Source organism: Metarhizium acridum (genome assembly GCF_019434415.1).
Source record: "Metarhizium acridum strain ARSEF 324 chromosome Unknown scaffold_72, whole genome shotgun sequence".
Lineage (NCBI taxonomy): Eukaryota > Fungi > Ascomycota > Sordariomycetes > Hypocreales > Clavicipitaceae > Metarhizium > Metarhizium acridum.
The window spans coordinates 959,877-976,252 of NW_027094019.1; the positions used below are offsets into that span (position 1 = coordinate 959,877).

General features: G+C 52.3%; 6 protein-coding genes across 7 annotated transcripts; 5 read left to right on the top strand and 1 right to left on the bottom strand.

The window, feature by feature from the left end:
- Nucleotides 1-865: 865 nt before the first annotated feature.
- On the top strand, nucleotides 866-2,034 carry J3458_007073 (uncharacterized protein; the record flags this gene model as incomplete). Its single annotated transcript, XM_007808522.1, has 3 exons — nucleotides 866-1,176; nucleotides 1,236-1,317; nucleotides 1,378-2,034. The coding sequence occupies 3 exons, from the start codon at nucleotides 866-868 to the stop codon at nucleotides 2,032-2,034; spliced, it is 1,050 nt and encodes a 349-aa protein (XP_007806713.1).
- Nucleotides 2,035-4,435: 2,401 nt separating this feature from the next.
- J3458_007074 (uncharacterized protein) lies at nucleotides 4,436-5,151 on the top strand (the record flags this gene model as incomplete). The annotated part of the gene is made up of 4 exons (XM_007808521.2): nucleotides 4,436-4,653; nucleotides 4,751-4,804; nucleotides 4,857-4,952; nucleotides 5,019-5,151. 4 exons carry the CDS (start codon nucleotides 4,436-4,438, stop codon nucleotides 5,149-5,151), a joined length of 501 nt encoding a protein of 166 aa, XP_007806712.2.
- Nucleotides 5,152-6,518: 1,367 nt separating this feature from the next.
- Nucleotides 6,519-9,138, top strand: J3458_007075 (uncharacterized protein; the record flags this gene model as incomplete). The annotated part of the gene is made up of 2 exons (XM_007808520.2): nucleotides 6,519-8,858; nucleotides 8,992-9,138. 2 exons carry the CDS (start codon nucleotides 6,519-6,521, stop codon nucleotides 9,136-9,138), a joined length of 2,487 nt encoding a protein of 828 aa, XP_007806711.2.
- A 408-nt stretch (nucleotides 9,139-9,546) lies between these two features.
- Nucleotides 9,547-10,092, top strand: J3458_007076 (uncharacterized protein; the record flags this gene model as incomplete). Its single annotated transcript, XM_066119188.1, has 2 exons — nucleotides 9,547-9,742; nucleotides 9,830-10,092. The coding sequence occupies 2 exons, from the start codon at nucleotides 9,547-9,549 to the stop codon at nucleotides 10,090-10,092; spliced, it is 459 nt and encodes a 152-aa protein (XP_065975825.1).
- Nucleotides 10,093-11,165: 1,073 nt separating this feature from the next.
- On the top strand, nucleotides 11,166-16,299 carry J3458_007077 (uncharacterized protein). 2 transcript variants are annotated; one of them, XM_066119189.1, is made up of 3 exons: nucleotides 11,166-11,721; nucleotides 11,826-11,901; nucleotides 11,999-15,630. In XM_066119189.1, exons 1-3 carry the CDS (start codon nucleotides 11,715-11,717, stop codon nucleotides 15,252-15,254), a joined length of 3,339 nt encoding a protein of 1,112 aa, XP_065975826.1. In that variant the 5' UTR covers nucleotides 11,166-11,714; the 3' UTR covers nucleotides 15,255-15,630. The 2 variants fall into 2 exon arrangements, with proteins under 2 accessions (XP_065975826.1, XP_065975827.1); XM_066119190.1 differs by lacking the exon at nucleotides 11,166-11,721 and having other exon boundaries at nucleotides 11,742-11,901; nucleotides 11,999-16,299.
- Nucleotides 15,335-16,306, bottom strand: dpm2 (Dolichol phosphate-mannose biosynthesis regulatory protein). The gene is made up of 3 exons (XM_007808518.2): nucleotides 16,209-16,306; nucleotides 16,050-16,130; nucleotides 15,335-15,961 (listed from the first exon to the last, which is right to left on the bottom strand). The coding sequence occupies exons 1-3, from the start codon at nucleotides 16,209-16,211 to the stop codon at nucleotides 15,776-15,778; spliced, it is 270 nt and encodes an 89-aa protein (XP_007806709.2). The 5' UTR covers nucleotides 16,212-16,306; the 3' UTR covers nucleotides 15,335-15,775.
- Between the last annotated feature and the right edge of the window lie 70 nt (nucleotides 16,307-16,376).

Sequence of the window (16,376 nt, forward strand, 5' to 3'; positions counted from 1 at the left end):
TATCGCAGGCGAAATTGCAGATTGCATCTCCACGAGGTTAAAGTGAGGGTTCTGGCAGGCGTCGAGCGTACACCCGAATAAACACCAAATGAAATAAATTTTTCATGTGAAAATACCTAGCAAAAAAAGATGGCGTGTACCTTGAGCGGAGCACACTTGTGTATGCCGAGCTGTCGAGGTAGAGTCGAGCAGGTGTCGAGTTTCTCAAGTTGGTCGTTGAAGCTGGCGTGGTTGGCTAGCACAAAGGTTTCAAAACAGACCCGTCACGATCATATGGCCCGCAAGGTAAAGTGAGCGATTTTTAACTTGGCACAATTGAAAGGAATTGACAAGCAATTGAACTTTATTCACCACGAAGGGTTGAAATTATCTTTCCTCAAGAATGTCGTTTGATGGCCTTACAGAAAAGAAAAGAAAAGAAAAACTGAGGTGAGCGAGCGTTAAGCGTTGAAGAGGAAGGATGGAAAAAATTGAGACTTCCGAACCTTGACTGTTTGTGGGGACTTCTGGAGCCGTGGGCTGCGATGACTACTGGTCCGCAAGTCTTCCGCCAGAGCTCCAGTACCCAGGTACCTGAGACGTCAACTGGTTGTCCTAGCGACCTGATGTCACTCATCCCCGCTGATGTTCAGCCAGCTTGCTTTTTCCCCGCGGAAACTGAACCCGATTGAAGCACAAAGTCTGATGCCGGAGCCGCAACTCGCACGTAGTAGTTTCGTCATTGCAGGCTGATCATCTCGAACCACGGAATACTTTCCGACCATTACGCTCCTTTTTTTCCCTTCCACTCCGGTGTTGACGCGCGTTCTGCCCAATACGCGATACTACCAGCCTTGCTGGGTGGCAATTCGAAGTACTCCGAAACATGGCGCCAACTAAGCGAAGCGCAAAGTCGGATGCGACTCCGACTAGCAAGACGGAAGAGAAAGCTGCGGAAGCGAATGCTGCTGTGATTGCAAAGGAGGAGGAGGAGGAGGAGGCCGCAGCCGGGGTCGTCGAGTCCACGGAGGGCAAGCTTCCCCTTGCGCTGCAGTTCCCCTTGACCGTCGCTCTAAACTTTGCGTTATCTAGCCTTGGTCGCATGATTATCTCGCAGGTGTCGAACGGGGAACTGGAGTCGTTGACGCGAAGCCAGGATACCTGGGGAGAAGTAGCACTCGTGACGGGATGGAGAATGTGAGTTCGCCCTTTGAATCCGGATGCACCCGTACCGTGGTATTGATGCTCTGTGCCAGGTTCGAGTTGGCTGTGGGATGGTTTGGCAAGCTGGATAGTCTCGAAGCAGGCGCTGCGAGTATTCTGGCTCACGGGCCAACGGTACGTGTAAACTGACAGCTTGCCCATGTCGAAGACAGACACGCTGATGACGTGGTGTAGTTCTACTTGCTCGCGGCGTTCTACAACCTCACTCCTACGACCGCGTTGTCCGCTTTGGCCGTTGATGTGCTCTCTGTCGCGCTGCCATTCTACCTGGTCCGCCCTCTGTCTTCAACCTATGGGTCGCCTACGAAGGCGGATCGCGACATTCTAGATATTCCCATGCAGCTACTGACCACTATTCTCTCTACGGGCATCTACACCGTCACGCTTGTTCTTTCACTACGTTTCTTGATGCCTCGAATCCTCGTTGTGTACTTTAACGGCCTCCCCAGCCTCGAGCCCGCCTACTCTGCCTCATATACGGATTTTATCCCCGTTACCATTTTGTTCGGCCTCGCAGCCAGCACCTTCATCTTTGCACCGTTTGCCAAGACTGGCAAGGCCGAGGAAGATGCCAAGATTGAGCAGTTTGATCCTGTGAGTGCATCGCTTGGCCAGACTGTTTGCTGGAACTTTTGGGGATACACTGCCAAAACCAAAGTCCTTATTCGACGAACGGCTGCTGCTGTGCTTTTGTCGGCTGTTGGCACATATCTTGCTTGCACCAAGGCCATGTACGGTATTGGATCGACTGGTGCTGCTGCGTATGCCAGTCTTTGGGCTGTGGCTGCTCTTTTTGCCGGCGTTGGATTGGGTCTTGTAGGCGGCGACTAAATGCTCGCTGCGGTATCAACAAGCTGTTGGCTGCTATATAGAGTTCAGTAGTAGCTGGCAAAAGACCCAAGGTTACTACCAGATGATGAAAGGACAGAAAAGAGGGACTTGGGGTGATTCAGTCTTGGGGCGAAGGCGGCGGATAGGGCTTTCTTTGAGATACCACGGGTGGGATTTTGGAACGGTGTTGGGTTCGCGGTTTCCTGCCGCGACGGCTTAAGTCGACACTTTGTAGTATTTACCCACCCAGTTACTGCGTAACTTACTTGGACTAGGATGAAAATTTCAAATTCTCTTTGTATTCTTCAATCCAATGCACGATAGCGCACTGAAGCTGAAAAACTTGCCCTGTGATGGTCTTGTTTCTATGAATATCCCAAGTACGGGGAAATCCTGCACATGCACGATCAAAACGCTGGCGCTGTTCTATATGTAGAACACGACAGGGATCAGGAGCTGAGCTGCAGATTCAACGTCCGCCTGACAGTGAAACGCAGAAAACCATACCAGACAAGACCCATTTTGCCATCCAGCTGAGGGTGCCATGTACGCGGTACCAACTTGTCGGTGCTGCAAGCAATGGTACGCGAATGCTGGTATGTACTTGGGTGCATGTGGGTTTGAAAATCGTTGTCATTGCTGCAGGACAAAAGCGTCTGTCTTGGGTGCATGGTCGGTAAGATATGTGCCGTAATGGGTAAACGGCGGCCCTACATGGACGAGTGTTTGATGCCGGCTTTTACAGAGTGGGCTTTGCGCCGGAGCTGGCGCTGGTAAGCAAGGGCAAACGTTTGATGACGCAGGTACAGGAAAGTCAGGATGACGTGTGTTGAACGTTGAAGCTGGGCGGCGCGTGTATTAGCCCGTCGAGGTTCGCTTTTGCGCCAAGCGGTGTCCAAGTTTCGAGGTGAGGTACGAGAGCTGGTCGGCTTGTGATGCCTTTCCAAGGCCGCGGGGACGACACGAAGGGCGCAAGGCTGAGGTTTCCAGACGAGTGTCCAAGTCGATGTTGACGTTTGCAGCTATCGAGAAATCATGTTCTGTTCTAAACTTGGCACATGCAGCCCCCAAGCCATCTTCCGGGCGGCAGCTTGAGGCGGCTCAACTGCCCGACGTCTGTTGCTCCTTCCCCCACCAGGTCAATGGTTAGCTGTCGCCTTGGAAGTTGGAACCAGATGCGCATGGAAAGGCATGCGCGTTCATGACACTGCCGTGCAACCTTGCAACCGACCAGACACAAAGACACCGAGTCGGCAAAATGCCAAGTTGGTGCGGTCAGTCGTCTGTGCATGCACAATTGAGCGCTTGGTCCTCTGCGATTTCGGCAGAGGTCAAGTCTGGTGGCTGCCGACTCGACACTGACTTCTCTGGTGACATGGGGCTTGGGAAGTGAGACAAGGACAAGGGACCGCTGCGGTTCCTCGCACCAGACCACACACACTGGTGACAGCAGGCTTCGTTGATCGTCCAAAAGTTGGCTTGGTGGCTGACATGTCCTCCAACGGCTGCTCCCCCTCTATTCCTATTGCTTCACTGGCGTTCCTTATTTCTCGCCTGGCCCCATCGGTCCAGAATGACCTGAGACGTCCCTGGCCCTGCCAAGTTGAGGCTGTCCATTCATCTTGGCATATGGCATATTGCTCGCCGCTAGACGGTTGGGGCTGCAGATCTTATCGCAAGGTGTCAGAACGGAGGTCTGGCCCTCGATCGTGCCTTCACCATTGTCCGCCTGCTCGCTCTGTCTGTCGATTTTGATGGTCTGGGAACCTTCAGGTACTCGTCGTCTCCAGCTGGACCGTTTCCATCCAGTCGTTTGCTTTCAGGAAAAACGGAACGGACCCCAAACCGCAATCCTTCAGAGTTTGTGACCAACTTCGGCTCACTACCGAAACTATCGCCTGGGTGGTAACTTTTTTACAGCCCTCTTGGCGAAAATCAAAGCAACTACATTCGAAGAGGCCTTGAGCCTGGTGTCAAGTAGGTGATCCAATGAGGCATGGTAATTCAGTCGAAAGAAAGTTGTCGTTTTCTAAACTCCCCGTCCTCTGACGCCAACTTGCCGTGTTTGCTTCAATCTCACTTGCAGTCCTTCTCACCCACACATCCCACGGCAATTCCATCCTGTGACTTGATAACATTGCTCTATCCAGGGAGAGCAGTTGTAACGGGTGCTACGCAGCTGCAAAAGAATCGAGGTATAAGTTGATCTGGCTTTGCCCTTCGATTCGGGAGGGGGAGGCTCAACTTCGCTGAGTTGAACAAAGATTCTCCGCAGTCTCAGACACAAGACGAGCGGGACGCCTCCTCCGCCCCTCCCTTAAGGAACAATTGCAACAACCACCCTTTCTCGATCAACTAGTCGCCAGACCCTTAGCACCAGTCAACGCAAGCTGGGGTGGTGATGTCGGACTATTACACAGCCAACCCCTCCCTAGGATATACACACTTCAAACGGTCACCAAGCATCAGGAGTGAAGAAGCTCTCGATCTTCGTGGGCCTTTGGAGGTCACTGGAAATGTCAAGTCCGGACGTGGTATCAACCTAGAAGGAGAAATCATCATTAGCGGTAGTCTTGACGCGTATGGTCCGGTCACCATGAATGGTAGCATCAGTTGCGAGTAGGTACACCCTCAGCTGCCGGGTTTGTTGGGACAACCCCACACATCAGGATGTGCACCCTTTGTGACATACAGAGCTGACCGGCTTGCAATACAGGGACGAGGTTAAAGCTTACGGTAACATCGTTGTTAACGGTGTATTGGTGGCGAGGTGAGTGCCAAGCAGGACCAAAATAGAACCTCGGTCTGACAACTAGTCATAGTAATAAGATCAAAGGCTATGGCTCATTAAAGGTTTTTGGGACACTGGAAGGCAACCATCTCGAAATCTATGGGAATCTCTCCATAAAGGGCTATTTGTGAGGCTGAATAAGTTGTGTCTTTTGACGCGGTCGCGATTGCCCTATAGCTAACTACCTTATTAGGAAATGCAAGAGCCTCGTGGTTTATGGATCATTGTCACTGATTGGGCCTACATCGACGTATATAGCAGAGGAGTCGGAAGAGGTAGCAGGCCCAAAAGTGGTTAGAGAGCAGGAACCTGATTGGGATTTCTAGTGCAGGACGGAAACCACTCTGCTTAGACGTACTCTTCGTTTGTTTTTTTTTTCCTTCCTCTTCTTATTGTCTCTTGCGTTCTTCCACTTCTTGTCTATACTTATTAGGTTCGGTCGAGGCCACTTTCCCCAATATCTTGGCACGTTGTGGCTGCCCAATTCGGACGACTGTAACTGCCGGGTGGGTTTTTGAACATGTCATATTAGGAAAATACACATGCCTTTCGCAAATGCTGAGTGGTCACTCCTTGCTTCTAATTCGGTCCAAGCGGGAAAATTACATGTGTCAGACCCAGGGGGTCGGGATCCAGGGATGGAGGTGAGCGAGTGATTATAGGACACAAGGATAATAGTTGCTCTGTACGGAGTACATGAGGCTGAACCAGATCGGCCGCCGGTCCCGGGCAACCCGAAGCCCACAGACACATGACAGAAACGCGAATCAGGATTATGCAGACCAAAGAGAAGTGCTGAGCAATATTACTCTTGAGGCTCAAAGATGCATGGACCGTCCGTGGTCTGGGAGCCAACTTTTACCTAGGTGTGTATTCTAACGGGTCAAGTCATGCCACTTTGCGCCTTGGGGCCTTGAGATACATTTTGGGAAAATTCGGAATTCCTTCGAATCCATATTGGATAGTGCGTACACAGGTATCTGGGTAGTATTGTGCATGACGCACATTTCGTTTTCGGTAGTAAGCGACTGGGGGGCGTTCCCCAGAAAACCGAGGCGTTGAATCAGCTCGGAGAGATTTTTGAAGTGAGCTCGGCCTTCTAACGTCAACTCGTGCCTTTTTTTTTTCTGGCCGAGTTAAGAACAGGGTCCACTGATATGATAACTGGCTCGGCCAATGGGCAACCCAATTCTGCTTCGATGCCATGGTGAATCTCCCTGTCAAACAAATAGGCAGACATTGAGTAGATGAGTCAATCTTTCTGAGCTTCAATTGAGCATCATTTCTTGTCAGCTATATCGTCGGTTGCTTCTCGTTAGTAGTTATGTAGGCCAGAGTTGGAATGGTGCTTTATTATTTTCTGCTTTTCATTTGAGTTCTCCATTGGCTGGACCACTGTCCAGCCGACGGCACCAGCAAGGCGCAAAATCAGGCACGGGGTGACATGGTGGAGACGGAACACGCCTAGGACCCTCCCCCCTCGGACTCCTGGGCTCTCCGCGGCTGGATCGCGCGCATTGCAAGCTTGTCACACGGTCACACGGCTCCTCAACAAAACTGCTTCGAAAAGGGCAAATGGCCGCGCAGACCCCGGTGACATCCGTCGCCAACCGAACCCGATAAGCCTCTTTGGTATCTGCGCTGCAGTAAACGCGCTCGCCCCCTTTATTTTGCCGCTCCCCTCGGAGGCATCATGGCCGCTGCCGGCACAGACCAAGCTGTGGCCAGGGATGTCGAAGGCGCGGCATCGCCAAAGGACACAAACTCTGCAAACCGGACAGCCGCAGGTCAAGCAGGTCAATCGGGTCAAGCCATGGAGAATGCCGACAAGGCACTCGAGCCTCGTGCTGATCCTGATGCGCAAACCACGGTGACGGACTTCCTCGACTTTACAGAGTACCTGCCGTCGGACGTGATTCGGTCGCTGACACTGATCGGGAAGCTCGACGAGACATATAACGATGCGTCAGTCAAGGTGGACGAACTGACAACGACATGGGGTCAGCTTCCTAGCCTCGCCGCCGAGGACCGTCCCTCACCAGTCAAGCTGCGTGCCGACATCTCAGAGAAGCTCAGCCAGGCAGTGAGCTCGAGAGTCTTTGCGCATGACGAAGCTGTGAGGATGTCTGAGAATGTAAATCGCCACTACAACAAGGCAAAGGTGCTTCTGGCGAAATTACAAGACATGATGGATAATTATCCAGCAGAGGAGCCCAAGAGTCCTGTCGTGTCCAGGTCGCCACAAGCCGTTCGCGCCAAACCCGCTGTTGGAGAAGATGGGCAGAAGATTCGACATCATCGAATCCCCAAAGTCACCGTTCCAGGAGAGGTGCTTGCGCCTTACGAAATCGAGTACGATACCGCCAGCGACGATAGCGACATCAGCACCGATGAGGATTCCGACATGTACGGCACAGGACGGAGAACTCCTGCTCCGCCGCGAATTAAGATCATTTCGAACAAGCCTCACAAGCCAAACAGCCGACTGGCTCGTCCTGTTACTTATTCCTCAGCGGCAATGAGTGCCGCCGCTGCTGCAAACGCTGCCGCCCTTTTGAACCCACCTCCTGAGAACGCCGTGATTGGTAGTGCAGATGCCCCGTGGTTGCAACTTACCAATTATGAGCTTGCGAAGCTGCGAAAACGGATGAAGAAGAACGCTACCTGGACACCTAGCGAGACAATGGTAGCGAGGGAGCTTAAGGCGCTCGGTCGTGGGCCAGACGAGTACAGAGACGCAAAGAAGAAGGCGGAGGATGAGGGGAAAGAATTCAACCCAAAAGTGCCAACGCTTGTCGTGGACGATGAGTCTGGGGCACAACATCTCCCAGCCGGTGCCATTAGCGCCGACTTGATTGGGATCGAGGAAGTCCCCACGAGCAATAGAGGCATGAAGTTGAACGAAGCCAAGAAGCTCAAGAGAGAGGCCCTGGCTAAATTAGCAGCAGAGGAGGCCGAAGAGTCTGCTAGGAAGATGACGCATGCCGCTAAGCTCTTCATGGGAAACGAAAAGAACAAGTCTGAAAACTCCAAGGATTCCAAGGAGACAAAAGGAGGTAGCCAGCCCCCCGAAAAGTCCAGGGCCGCTTCTTCTCGGCCAAACGGCAAACGTAAAAGAGAGGGCGAATCTGGAACTGAACCACCAGAGTCCGCCGAGACAACACCGCCGAGACCACAGCCCAAGCGGAGCAAGATGGAAACTCCCGTTCCTCCACCTCAACATCCTGGTATGAACCAGAACAATGCGCCGCCGGCGGACTCTAGCAACAATCATATTCATATTAATAACAACACCTCTAGCAATAAAACCAACAACAACAGTGGCGGCTCTTCACTCCAGCCAATGACGCCAGGACAGTCGGAAACGCCTGTTCCCATACCAGTCCCTCCACAGAGCTCCTCTCGATCCGCGCTGTCTCCAACCCCCAATTCAACAAGCAGCAACAATGTCACCACAACCACTATACCTGTGAAGCCGCCCGCGGAAACTCCTGTTCCGTTGCCACGCACAGACCGACGGAAGTCCATGACGCCAGTCGCGCCACCCTCCCGAGAGCCCGCCAAGAGAGAGACTCGAGGAGAAGCCGCGAAGCGGACACAGCACGCCTCTCCTCCCGACGTCCCTTCGTTGCGTCCTCCATCTCGTGGCCAAACTCCAATCGCGACCCGTCCTGGGTCCCGAGGCAAAGCAGCCAGCCAAGAGCCGCCCTCCCTCGCGTCCGACCGACCTCGTCGGTCCAGCACGGCTCGAAATACCCCAATACCGGAGTTCAAACAACCCGCGAAACGGACAAAGCGCCCCGCCCCTGGAGTTGTTAGCACCACCAACAGCGGCGGAAGCAGCGCCGTCGGCAAACGCAAAGCAGCGCCCAAGAAGAAGGCTCGCGCGACCAAGAGGGAGAAGGGTCAGGTGTTGGAGACGGAGATGGAAGAGGTGGATGATGAGGGGAACCCAATTGACCCGAATGAGCCGCGATATTGTATGTGCAATCGAGTCAGTTTTGGGACCATGATCAAATGCGACAATGTTGATGTAAGTCCCCCGGACTGCAAGAGATCAATGCTCTAGAAGGAAGGAAGACCAAAAGAAAAAGAGACAGACATATAAAGAGAGAGACAAGAAGAGAAATTTTAAATCGACCATGAGGCTAATACGCTATATACAGATTTGTAAACAGGAATGGTTCCACCTCGAATGCGTCGGGCTGGACGACATTCCCGCCCGAACAACCAAGTGGTACTGTCCGGATTGCCGCAAATTACTGAATATAGGAGAGAAGGGTGAAGTGAGTGCGCGGGGCGTACGAAAGTAATATCATGACAAGGGCGAGACTGGCGTTTACGGCATGGAGTCTCGGACACGGCTACATTGGGCAATTTCTTCTAATTTTTTTTCTTCTTCTTCACCCCTTTTTTTTTTCCTTCTTCAAGAATAGGATGATATATGTTGGTGACGACTGGGGTTGATAGTTAGGACGGCAGAGAATGGAGCTACCATTATGAGCATATTTCGTTTGATAACTGCCAATTGTGGAGACATGTTGCAGATTCGCAACGCAGCGCGTTAGTCGCTCATGCTGCCCAAATGCGAGACTTCGATCGTCTCCATACCTCTAACCCCCCGACGATAGCAATCTGCCCTCGTGTGAAAACAGCACTCGGCAATAATACAAGTCTGCTTCGTTCCCCTTGTTTTCCTCTTGTTGGTTTGATCGCTCGCAATGGCCGGACAGCTCAGCGGCGGTTATTTCCCCATTTATCCCCGCCATGGCAACCTGCCCGATCCTGAGATCAGGACCTTCATCACCAACTTCTACAGGGTATCGGATAGACCGGACGGGAATGAGTTGTGGATAAGTCACTTCACCAGAGATGCGCAGGTCATCATGGGCAATGAGAGAGGCAAGGGCGAACAGGGTATGCTGGTTCCTGTGACTGGTCCTTGGTTTGGCACCTGGTGTGCAACTGGGATGGATGGCCGCTACTAACTAACAGGAGTAACAGAAATCCGAGAGCTTCGAAGTAAAATGTGGACTACGGTTCAAGAACGCAGGCATTCGGTGGTGAAGGTGTTTCCGGCGAGCTTTCAGGATGAATCTGATGACCAGGAGTGCGAGCTTATGCTGTTTGGCGAGGTGACGTTACAAACTAAAGACGGCCAGTCTCTAGTTGTTCCATGGGCTGGACATGCGGTTTTGAAGAAGGATAACATGGGAGAGAAAGAAGAGTGGAAGTTTGCACATTATCAGGTTTGGTTGCAAAACTAGGTGAATACGCTCCGAGCAGCAATGAAGCCTACGACAATGCGGCTTACCGACTGTATGACTGTGCCCTCAATGTGACCCAAGTGTTTACCGTTGTTCGCAGATATTGGGTTGCACCTACACCCACGTCTCGAACAGCGGGTTCATTGACTGAGCGCAACAAGTTCGCCACATATTTGTATATTGCATTTAATATTGTGCACCCCATGGTCTTCCGGACAATAGCTCTTCCTATCCTGATGAGCCAAACCTTTGAACTAACTCGCCTCCTCGCTTCGTTTTGGAATAACGCGGCTACGTGTATTGTATCATGGCGTAGGAGGAGCGCTCACCTGACCCACTGTCACGGCGAGCAAACCATCATGTGGTGGCGTTTCCATCTCTCCATAAGCCGCATAGTCACCAACTAGTTACCTGGTTGCGGAGAAGGGGGTGTGCCCCCCAGAAGCGCGTTGGAAGCAAAACGCATAGCCAGTGCTGTTCATGCTGGCCGCTCCGGATTGAGATCGGGCACGTCACCGGCGAGAGAATGATGACCGCCGCCGTGATCAAAGCCTCCCACGGCTGTTGAGCCTGATAGCAGGAACTCTATCTTCACTGTATTTGCGTACGTGTCATCTTGGCATTGCTAATAGATACGCCACGGAAGTTACTGTACTAAGTACAAGTCCTTGGACACAATATCAATTGGTAATATATACTTGCTCCAACTTCTCGATTTTGGAGGCTTGCGCCGTTGCCGCCTGCCTGCAGATGCTCGCTTTGCTGAGGGGCTTCTGGACAATACCGCTTCCATCATGGTGACCTCACAATTCGCAGCGGATTTTTCGACAACGTCCAAGACTACGGGAAGTCTTCCGCTCCCTCCGTCCAAGTTCCGAGCCCGAGGTACTGCTCATCCGTCAGCAGAGCCTAGGCTTACCCACGGGGTTTTGTTCCATGACCCAGTGAGTCCCGCGACCGACTGTTGACTCCACTCTCCACGCCTGTCGTCAATCCTTCCCCCTCAGCTGGGCTAAGCACATTGTCCCATCCCCATTGCCTGGGAGGCCATGGAGTGGATAGGCCCGGACCTGGACGGCCAAAGATGGCTGGCTCTGACGGCAGCCGTGCCTTGCTGCTGCTCACGTTCACTCCCTTGTCTCGTTGCACGGAGCTGGATGCAAGCTGTGTCGTGGGCGGTTTAGGTGACTCGCTCGCCGTCCGCCGGAGCTGCTTCTTTGCTCTCATCAATCCCCCTTTCCTAGTACTCATATCTCAGTTACCATATTGACGACGACCTGACGACGACGACGACTCCTGTCCTTCATTTCAACGTGCACCAAGTCTCTTTCTTTGAACAAGTCATCTTTGTGTCCAAAGACGATTCCTTTTCGCCATAGTAACTGACCGTGGCTGGGCCGCGTCTCCCCGATCACTGATAACAACCACCCCTCCATACATACCCCTCTATCGTTGCATCCGCAAACCTCGACGCGGCTTTCGGTCATCATCGAACTGCTATTGAAAGTTGGTGTATATTTCATACTTTGCTTTATTCGGGGTTCGGCTTTCTGGTTATTCTTGCTCTTCGGCCTTCTCGCGGAGCGGGAGACTGTCTCACGTCCTGGGCCAACACCGGTCGAATGCCCAGTATGTCATCCCAGCCTTCCTAGATCCTCGGCAGTCGTCCTTGCATAATATCGGATGAGGTTGGCATTCGAAACGAACCAATAGTGACTGAATTTTCACCATAGGCAAGAATAAGAAACATGCTAAAGAAAACGGTGGAATATCTGCGGCGGTGACGAAGCAGGCTGCTGCTAAGCTCTCGTGAGTAGCTCCTCCCCCATCATCTCAGAATCCGCCTCCCCGGTGACCCATCATCTGAGCCGTCTGGCTGACTATCGTATCCCATCGTCACCAACAGCAGCAATCATAATAGCAACATTATTCAGGGGGGCGGCAACGCCGCTTCCAACAAGAGTACGGCCTCCGACACTTCGTCTCCTCCTGCCAATACCCCAGAGATCAAGCCCTCGACCTCTCCCGATGATGGAAACCCCGTCGTTGCGTCGCCGATGCTTGACGCTTTGTCTACAATCTCAGCTTCCCCAAATACTGCTCCTAGTATGACGACAGAGTGGGCCAAGACCATCATGGCTGGTTCTCCTGGCAACTTGATCAACCTCACCAGCGAATCCCCGCCAACTCAGCCTTCTTCTTATGAAGAAGCCGCCAGACTGCACAACGGCTGGGCTACCACCCAGCGCCCTTTCATGAGTCCGTCTCCGGCATCGCCTTCCCCGCCAAATCATAGTCGGCGACCTCTTAGCCTTCAGTCAGACACTCACTATCACTTCGCTGGCACTCCCCCGCGATCCAGTGCCGCGTATCGACGAAGCTCTCTATACTCGCAGTACAACCCTTCGCAGGCCGCTAGTCCTCATCCACCCCTACCCCATCGGCCTCAACCACATTTTTACGGCGCTCAGGACTTGGAACTGACCGTTACTCCTCAATCCGGCATGAAAGCTGGTGATCGTGGACTATTCTTCGGGTTTGATAGGTTACCGTGCGAGCCAGGATTATCCTCCCAGACGCAAAAGGTGGTCTTGGCGGGCTATGAAGGTGGACTGCAGGTGTACGCCGTAAACAAAAGGGGAGTTGAGCTTGTTGCGAGTTTGAAAGGGTTGCGTGGCGGAGTGCATCATGCCAAAATCCTTCCATGGACCATCACTGGCCAAAACTCGTCCTTCTTTCCGCTTGTGGCAGTGGTAGTACACGGACCGGTACTCCCTACACGGCCAACGGATGCGGATTGTCGACAAGAGACTGCATCTCGTGAAACACCGGACTGCAGCGCAAGTCCTCGACCGGGTTATGCTCCGTCGGAGGGTCCATCGACAAGAGCAGCACCACCCATTCAGTTCTACCAAACCGCAGTAGAAGTCTACTCTCTCAAGACAAACAGACTTGTCGATGCTCTGCTCCAGACGCAGAGAGTACCTATTAACATGGAGGTCTCTCTATCTAGTCCTCTATTCCAACCTCCTTCCCCCAGTGGCGCCTTCAATATCAAAGCGGATGATGGCACTGTTGCCGTGTGCTCCGGTGTTACAGGCGAATGTTGGATATACACGCAGTTGCTTGAGCTGCGGAATGGCCACATGTTTGCTTGTGCTGGAAAGCTGTGGACTACAATTCAGCAAGGTCAACGAGCAGAAGTAGCAGAAGACACTGTAAAGAAAGGGTCTTCCTCTTCTCCCCGACGATCTAGCCCACAAACACCAATTTTTGCAATGAATGGAAGGTGGATAGCCTACTGTCCGTCAAATCCGTCGTCTCAAGCGTCTCTTAGAGCACACTTACCGGTGCCTACGCTGGGCCGTGCTCCTGGAATTTCGTCCATGGCACCACCTCACCTCCCTGCAGTCTCTTCAGCTCTTGATTTGCCCATTTCGGACAGCATGATGAACAAGTTTATGCGGGAAACGACCCAGGAGCTGATATCGGGGATGAAATGGGTCGGCCAGCAAGGTTTGCAGGCTTGGAATTCGTATTGGAACCAGCCACCAACTTCTCAACAACAACAATCTAGATCGCCTCCTGCGCAATGGACTGGATCGCGTGCACAACAAGCAGATCCATCACAGTTCCCACCTACTCATGGGACCTCAACCCCAGCTACAGTAAAAGACCCGGGGCTTGTCTCTATTGTGGATGTGGAAAAGCTCCCGTTATCTGCAACAGTTCATCCTCTTACTACCTTTGCGACCCCGCTCGGGTGTAGCTTTGTTTCCTTCTCACCTTCATCGTTGGCCCTTTTCACTGCTAGCATTAAAGGCGATGTCCAGACTGTGTGGGATCTCTTGCGTTATCAACATACGAACTCCTCGCCGCTGCAGACAACCTTGGCCCAAAACGAAACCATTGGGCCTCAGGTTCGACAAATTGCGCAGTTCTCACGGATGACGGTGGCTAGAATTGTCGAGGTCGCCTGGTCTGAGCCTCATGGCGACCGCTTAGCTATGGTTACGGAGAGGGGGACGATCCATTTGCTGGATATGCCATTCAGTTCTTTCATGTGGCCACCTCCACGACGCCGTAGGATACCTCAAAAAAGTGGCCCTGAAGCTTCTGATGGATCAAGCTCAGCTGTGTCCATGGCCTCAGGTGCACTTGGAGCAGCGTATCAAGCGGCAAAGCCATTTGTCTCACGCTCACGTCGTGGAAGCAATAACACGGTTTCGCCATCTGCGGGAAATATGCTCAGGGACTCTGCAGCTCAGGGTGGACGGGTGATTGCGGCCAGCATTACTCACTCTTTGGGGAAGACCGGAACAGCTATCAACCAGCTTCGTCATACCGGAGAGAACCGTGTTTCTCTACCACCAAGCACCATTCTGCCATCACCGGCCTGTGTTTCATGGTTGAGGAATCGACGATCCCAGTCATTATTCTCCATTGGAGGTGGTCTGATACGGGTGTTTCCGTGCAGCACAAGAACATCTTCATCGGTTCCGGGGAAGAAAATCTCTCGGGCAAACAAGTACAAGGACATCAGGGTCCCGCTTCTCCCAGACGACGTTGTCGCACCAATTGTTCGTCAGATCATTGAGCTTGGAGCTGCAGATGAGTATCTTGAACTCTCAGAAGCCGAAATGGAGGCAGGAAACACAATGACGCTTAAACCGCCCCACATTGCGGTTGCCCCTCAACGTGGCATGGACGCTACGATTCCACAAGCGGAGATAGAATCAAGCGCACCATATCAGCCTTTCCATACCGATCGGCGGGTTGCCCTTTGCGAATACAGGCGCATCGATTCTACTGCTTCTCTTTCGGAGGATGCGAGTTTGGATGACAAGCCCAACAAGAAGAAGAACAAACGGAACTTCGATGCTGTTAAGGGCAATACATCTGCATGGGCATTTGGTCAAGACATTCCTTGTGTGAAGATAGACTTGGGACTTGCACCGGCGAATGACGATGATTACATTGGGCCTGATGATCACATGGCTTTGCCTCAGTCTGCAATGGAAAGAGTTATGCAGTATGAAGGTTCAGAATCTATCGTGGTGACGACTAGACGTCGACGCGGTGCTCGCCAAGTTGATGGTGACGAGGATGGGTTCTTTGAAGACGACTGCGAGGTTCTCGACTTTGCGGACCAGCGAGTGTAGGTGTTGCGGGTGATGTCCGCGTTGGGAGGACGAGTAGTGTTTGGGCCAGGCATTTGGAATATTAGACGATGAAGTGAGGGGTGCCAATCGTTGAAACGCTCAAAGAATGTGGCAAACACATTTGATGTTGGTTAGTTGGAGTTTTGCTTGTCTGTTCCTGCTTCTGTCTTAGCTGGACTGGTTCGAGTTGTTGCTCCATTCGTTTCGCTGATTTTTCTGGGCATAATTGGCTTTAGCACTCCCCTTCATGGCTCCCTGCGAGCATTTAAACAAATAAACAGATACATAAATAAAGATACCCTATGAATTGGCATTCATTGGTACATATGTATATAGTCATTGCGAGAATAGAGGGTTGCATCATTATTAATTTTTTGTATTTCTTTCATGTTGGCGGCACAAGCCGAATTATTAACTAGCCACTGGCCCCAGTATGCGAACAGCAATGTCGGGTTGTTTAGGGAGAACATGTTTTCTCCATCAGAGTACCGGGTTATCACGATGTTTCGACACACCGATTCTCAGTTCTTCTTCTTAGCAGCGACCTTGGCCTTTGCAGCCTTCTTCCTATTACTTCTAATCATGACCAATCCCAAGAACGAGCCTACAACCGCAGATCCGAGAAGGATGAGGATGACAGGGATGCGGATCGCCCACTTGCGGTGGAGGAAGAAGTCCTGGAGAGGGTGGTCCTTGTCGACAAAGGGCTGTTTTACAGAAGCAAATTAGACGTGTTTTGCGCCAATGGAGAAATTGAAGGAAGAAAAAAAACAAGGTTCTGCGGGAGAGACGAACCATGAGAAGGGTCCATATCGTGTAGTAGAGGAATATGACAGACGAAGCCACGAGCATGGCGAGGCCGACTAGTTTGTCGATCTGGCATTGTTAGCATGGACTGACGGGATGCGATTCCGGACAGGGCACGAGTTGCGATTGAGCGGGTGGGAAGGGTACCATTGTTGAGACGCAGGCGGGCGAAACGACCAGACTCGTAAAGTTAAGGAGCGTGTGGTGGTGGTGCGAGGGTGCGGTTTGATGGAAGATGTGGTGTCGTTGCTTGGACGCGACTCGGGAGATCTGGCGCTTTTGGCTGAGCTTGCTGGGGATTCTGAGTGTCCCCAC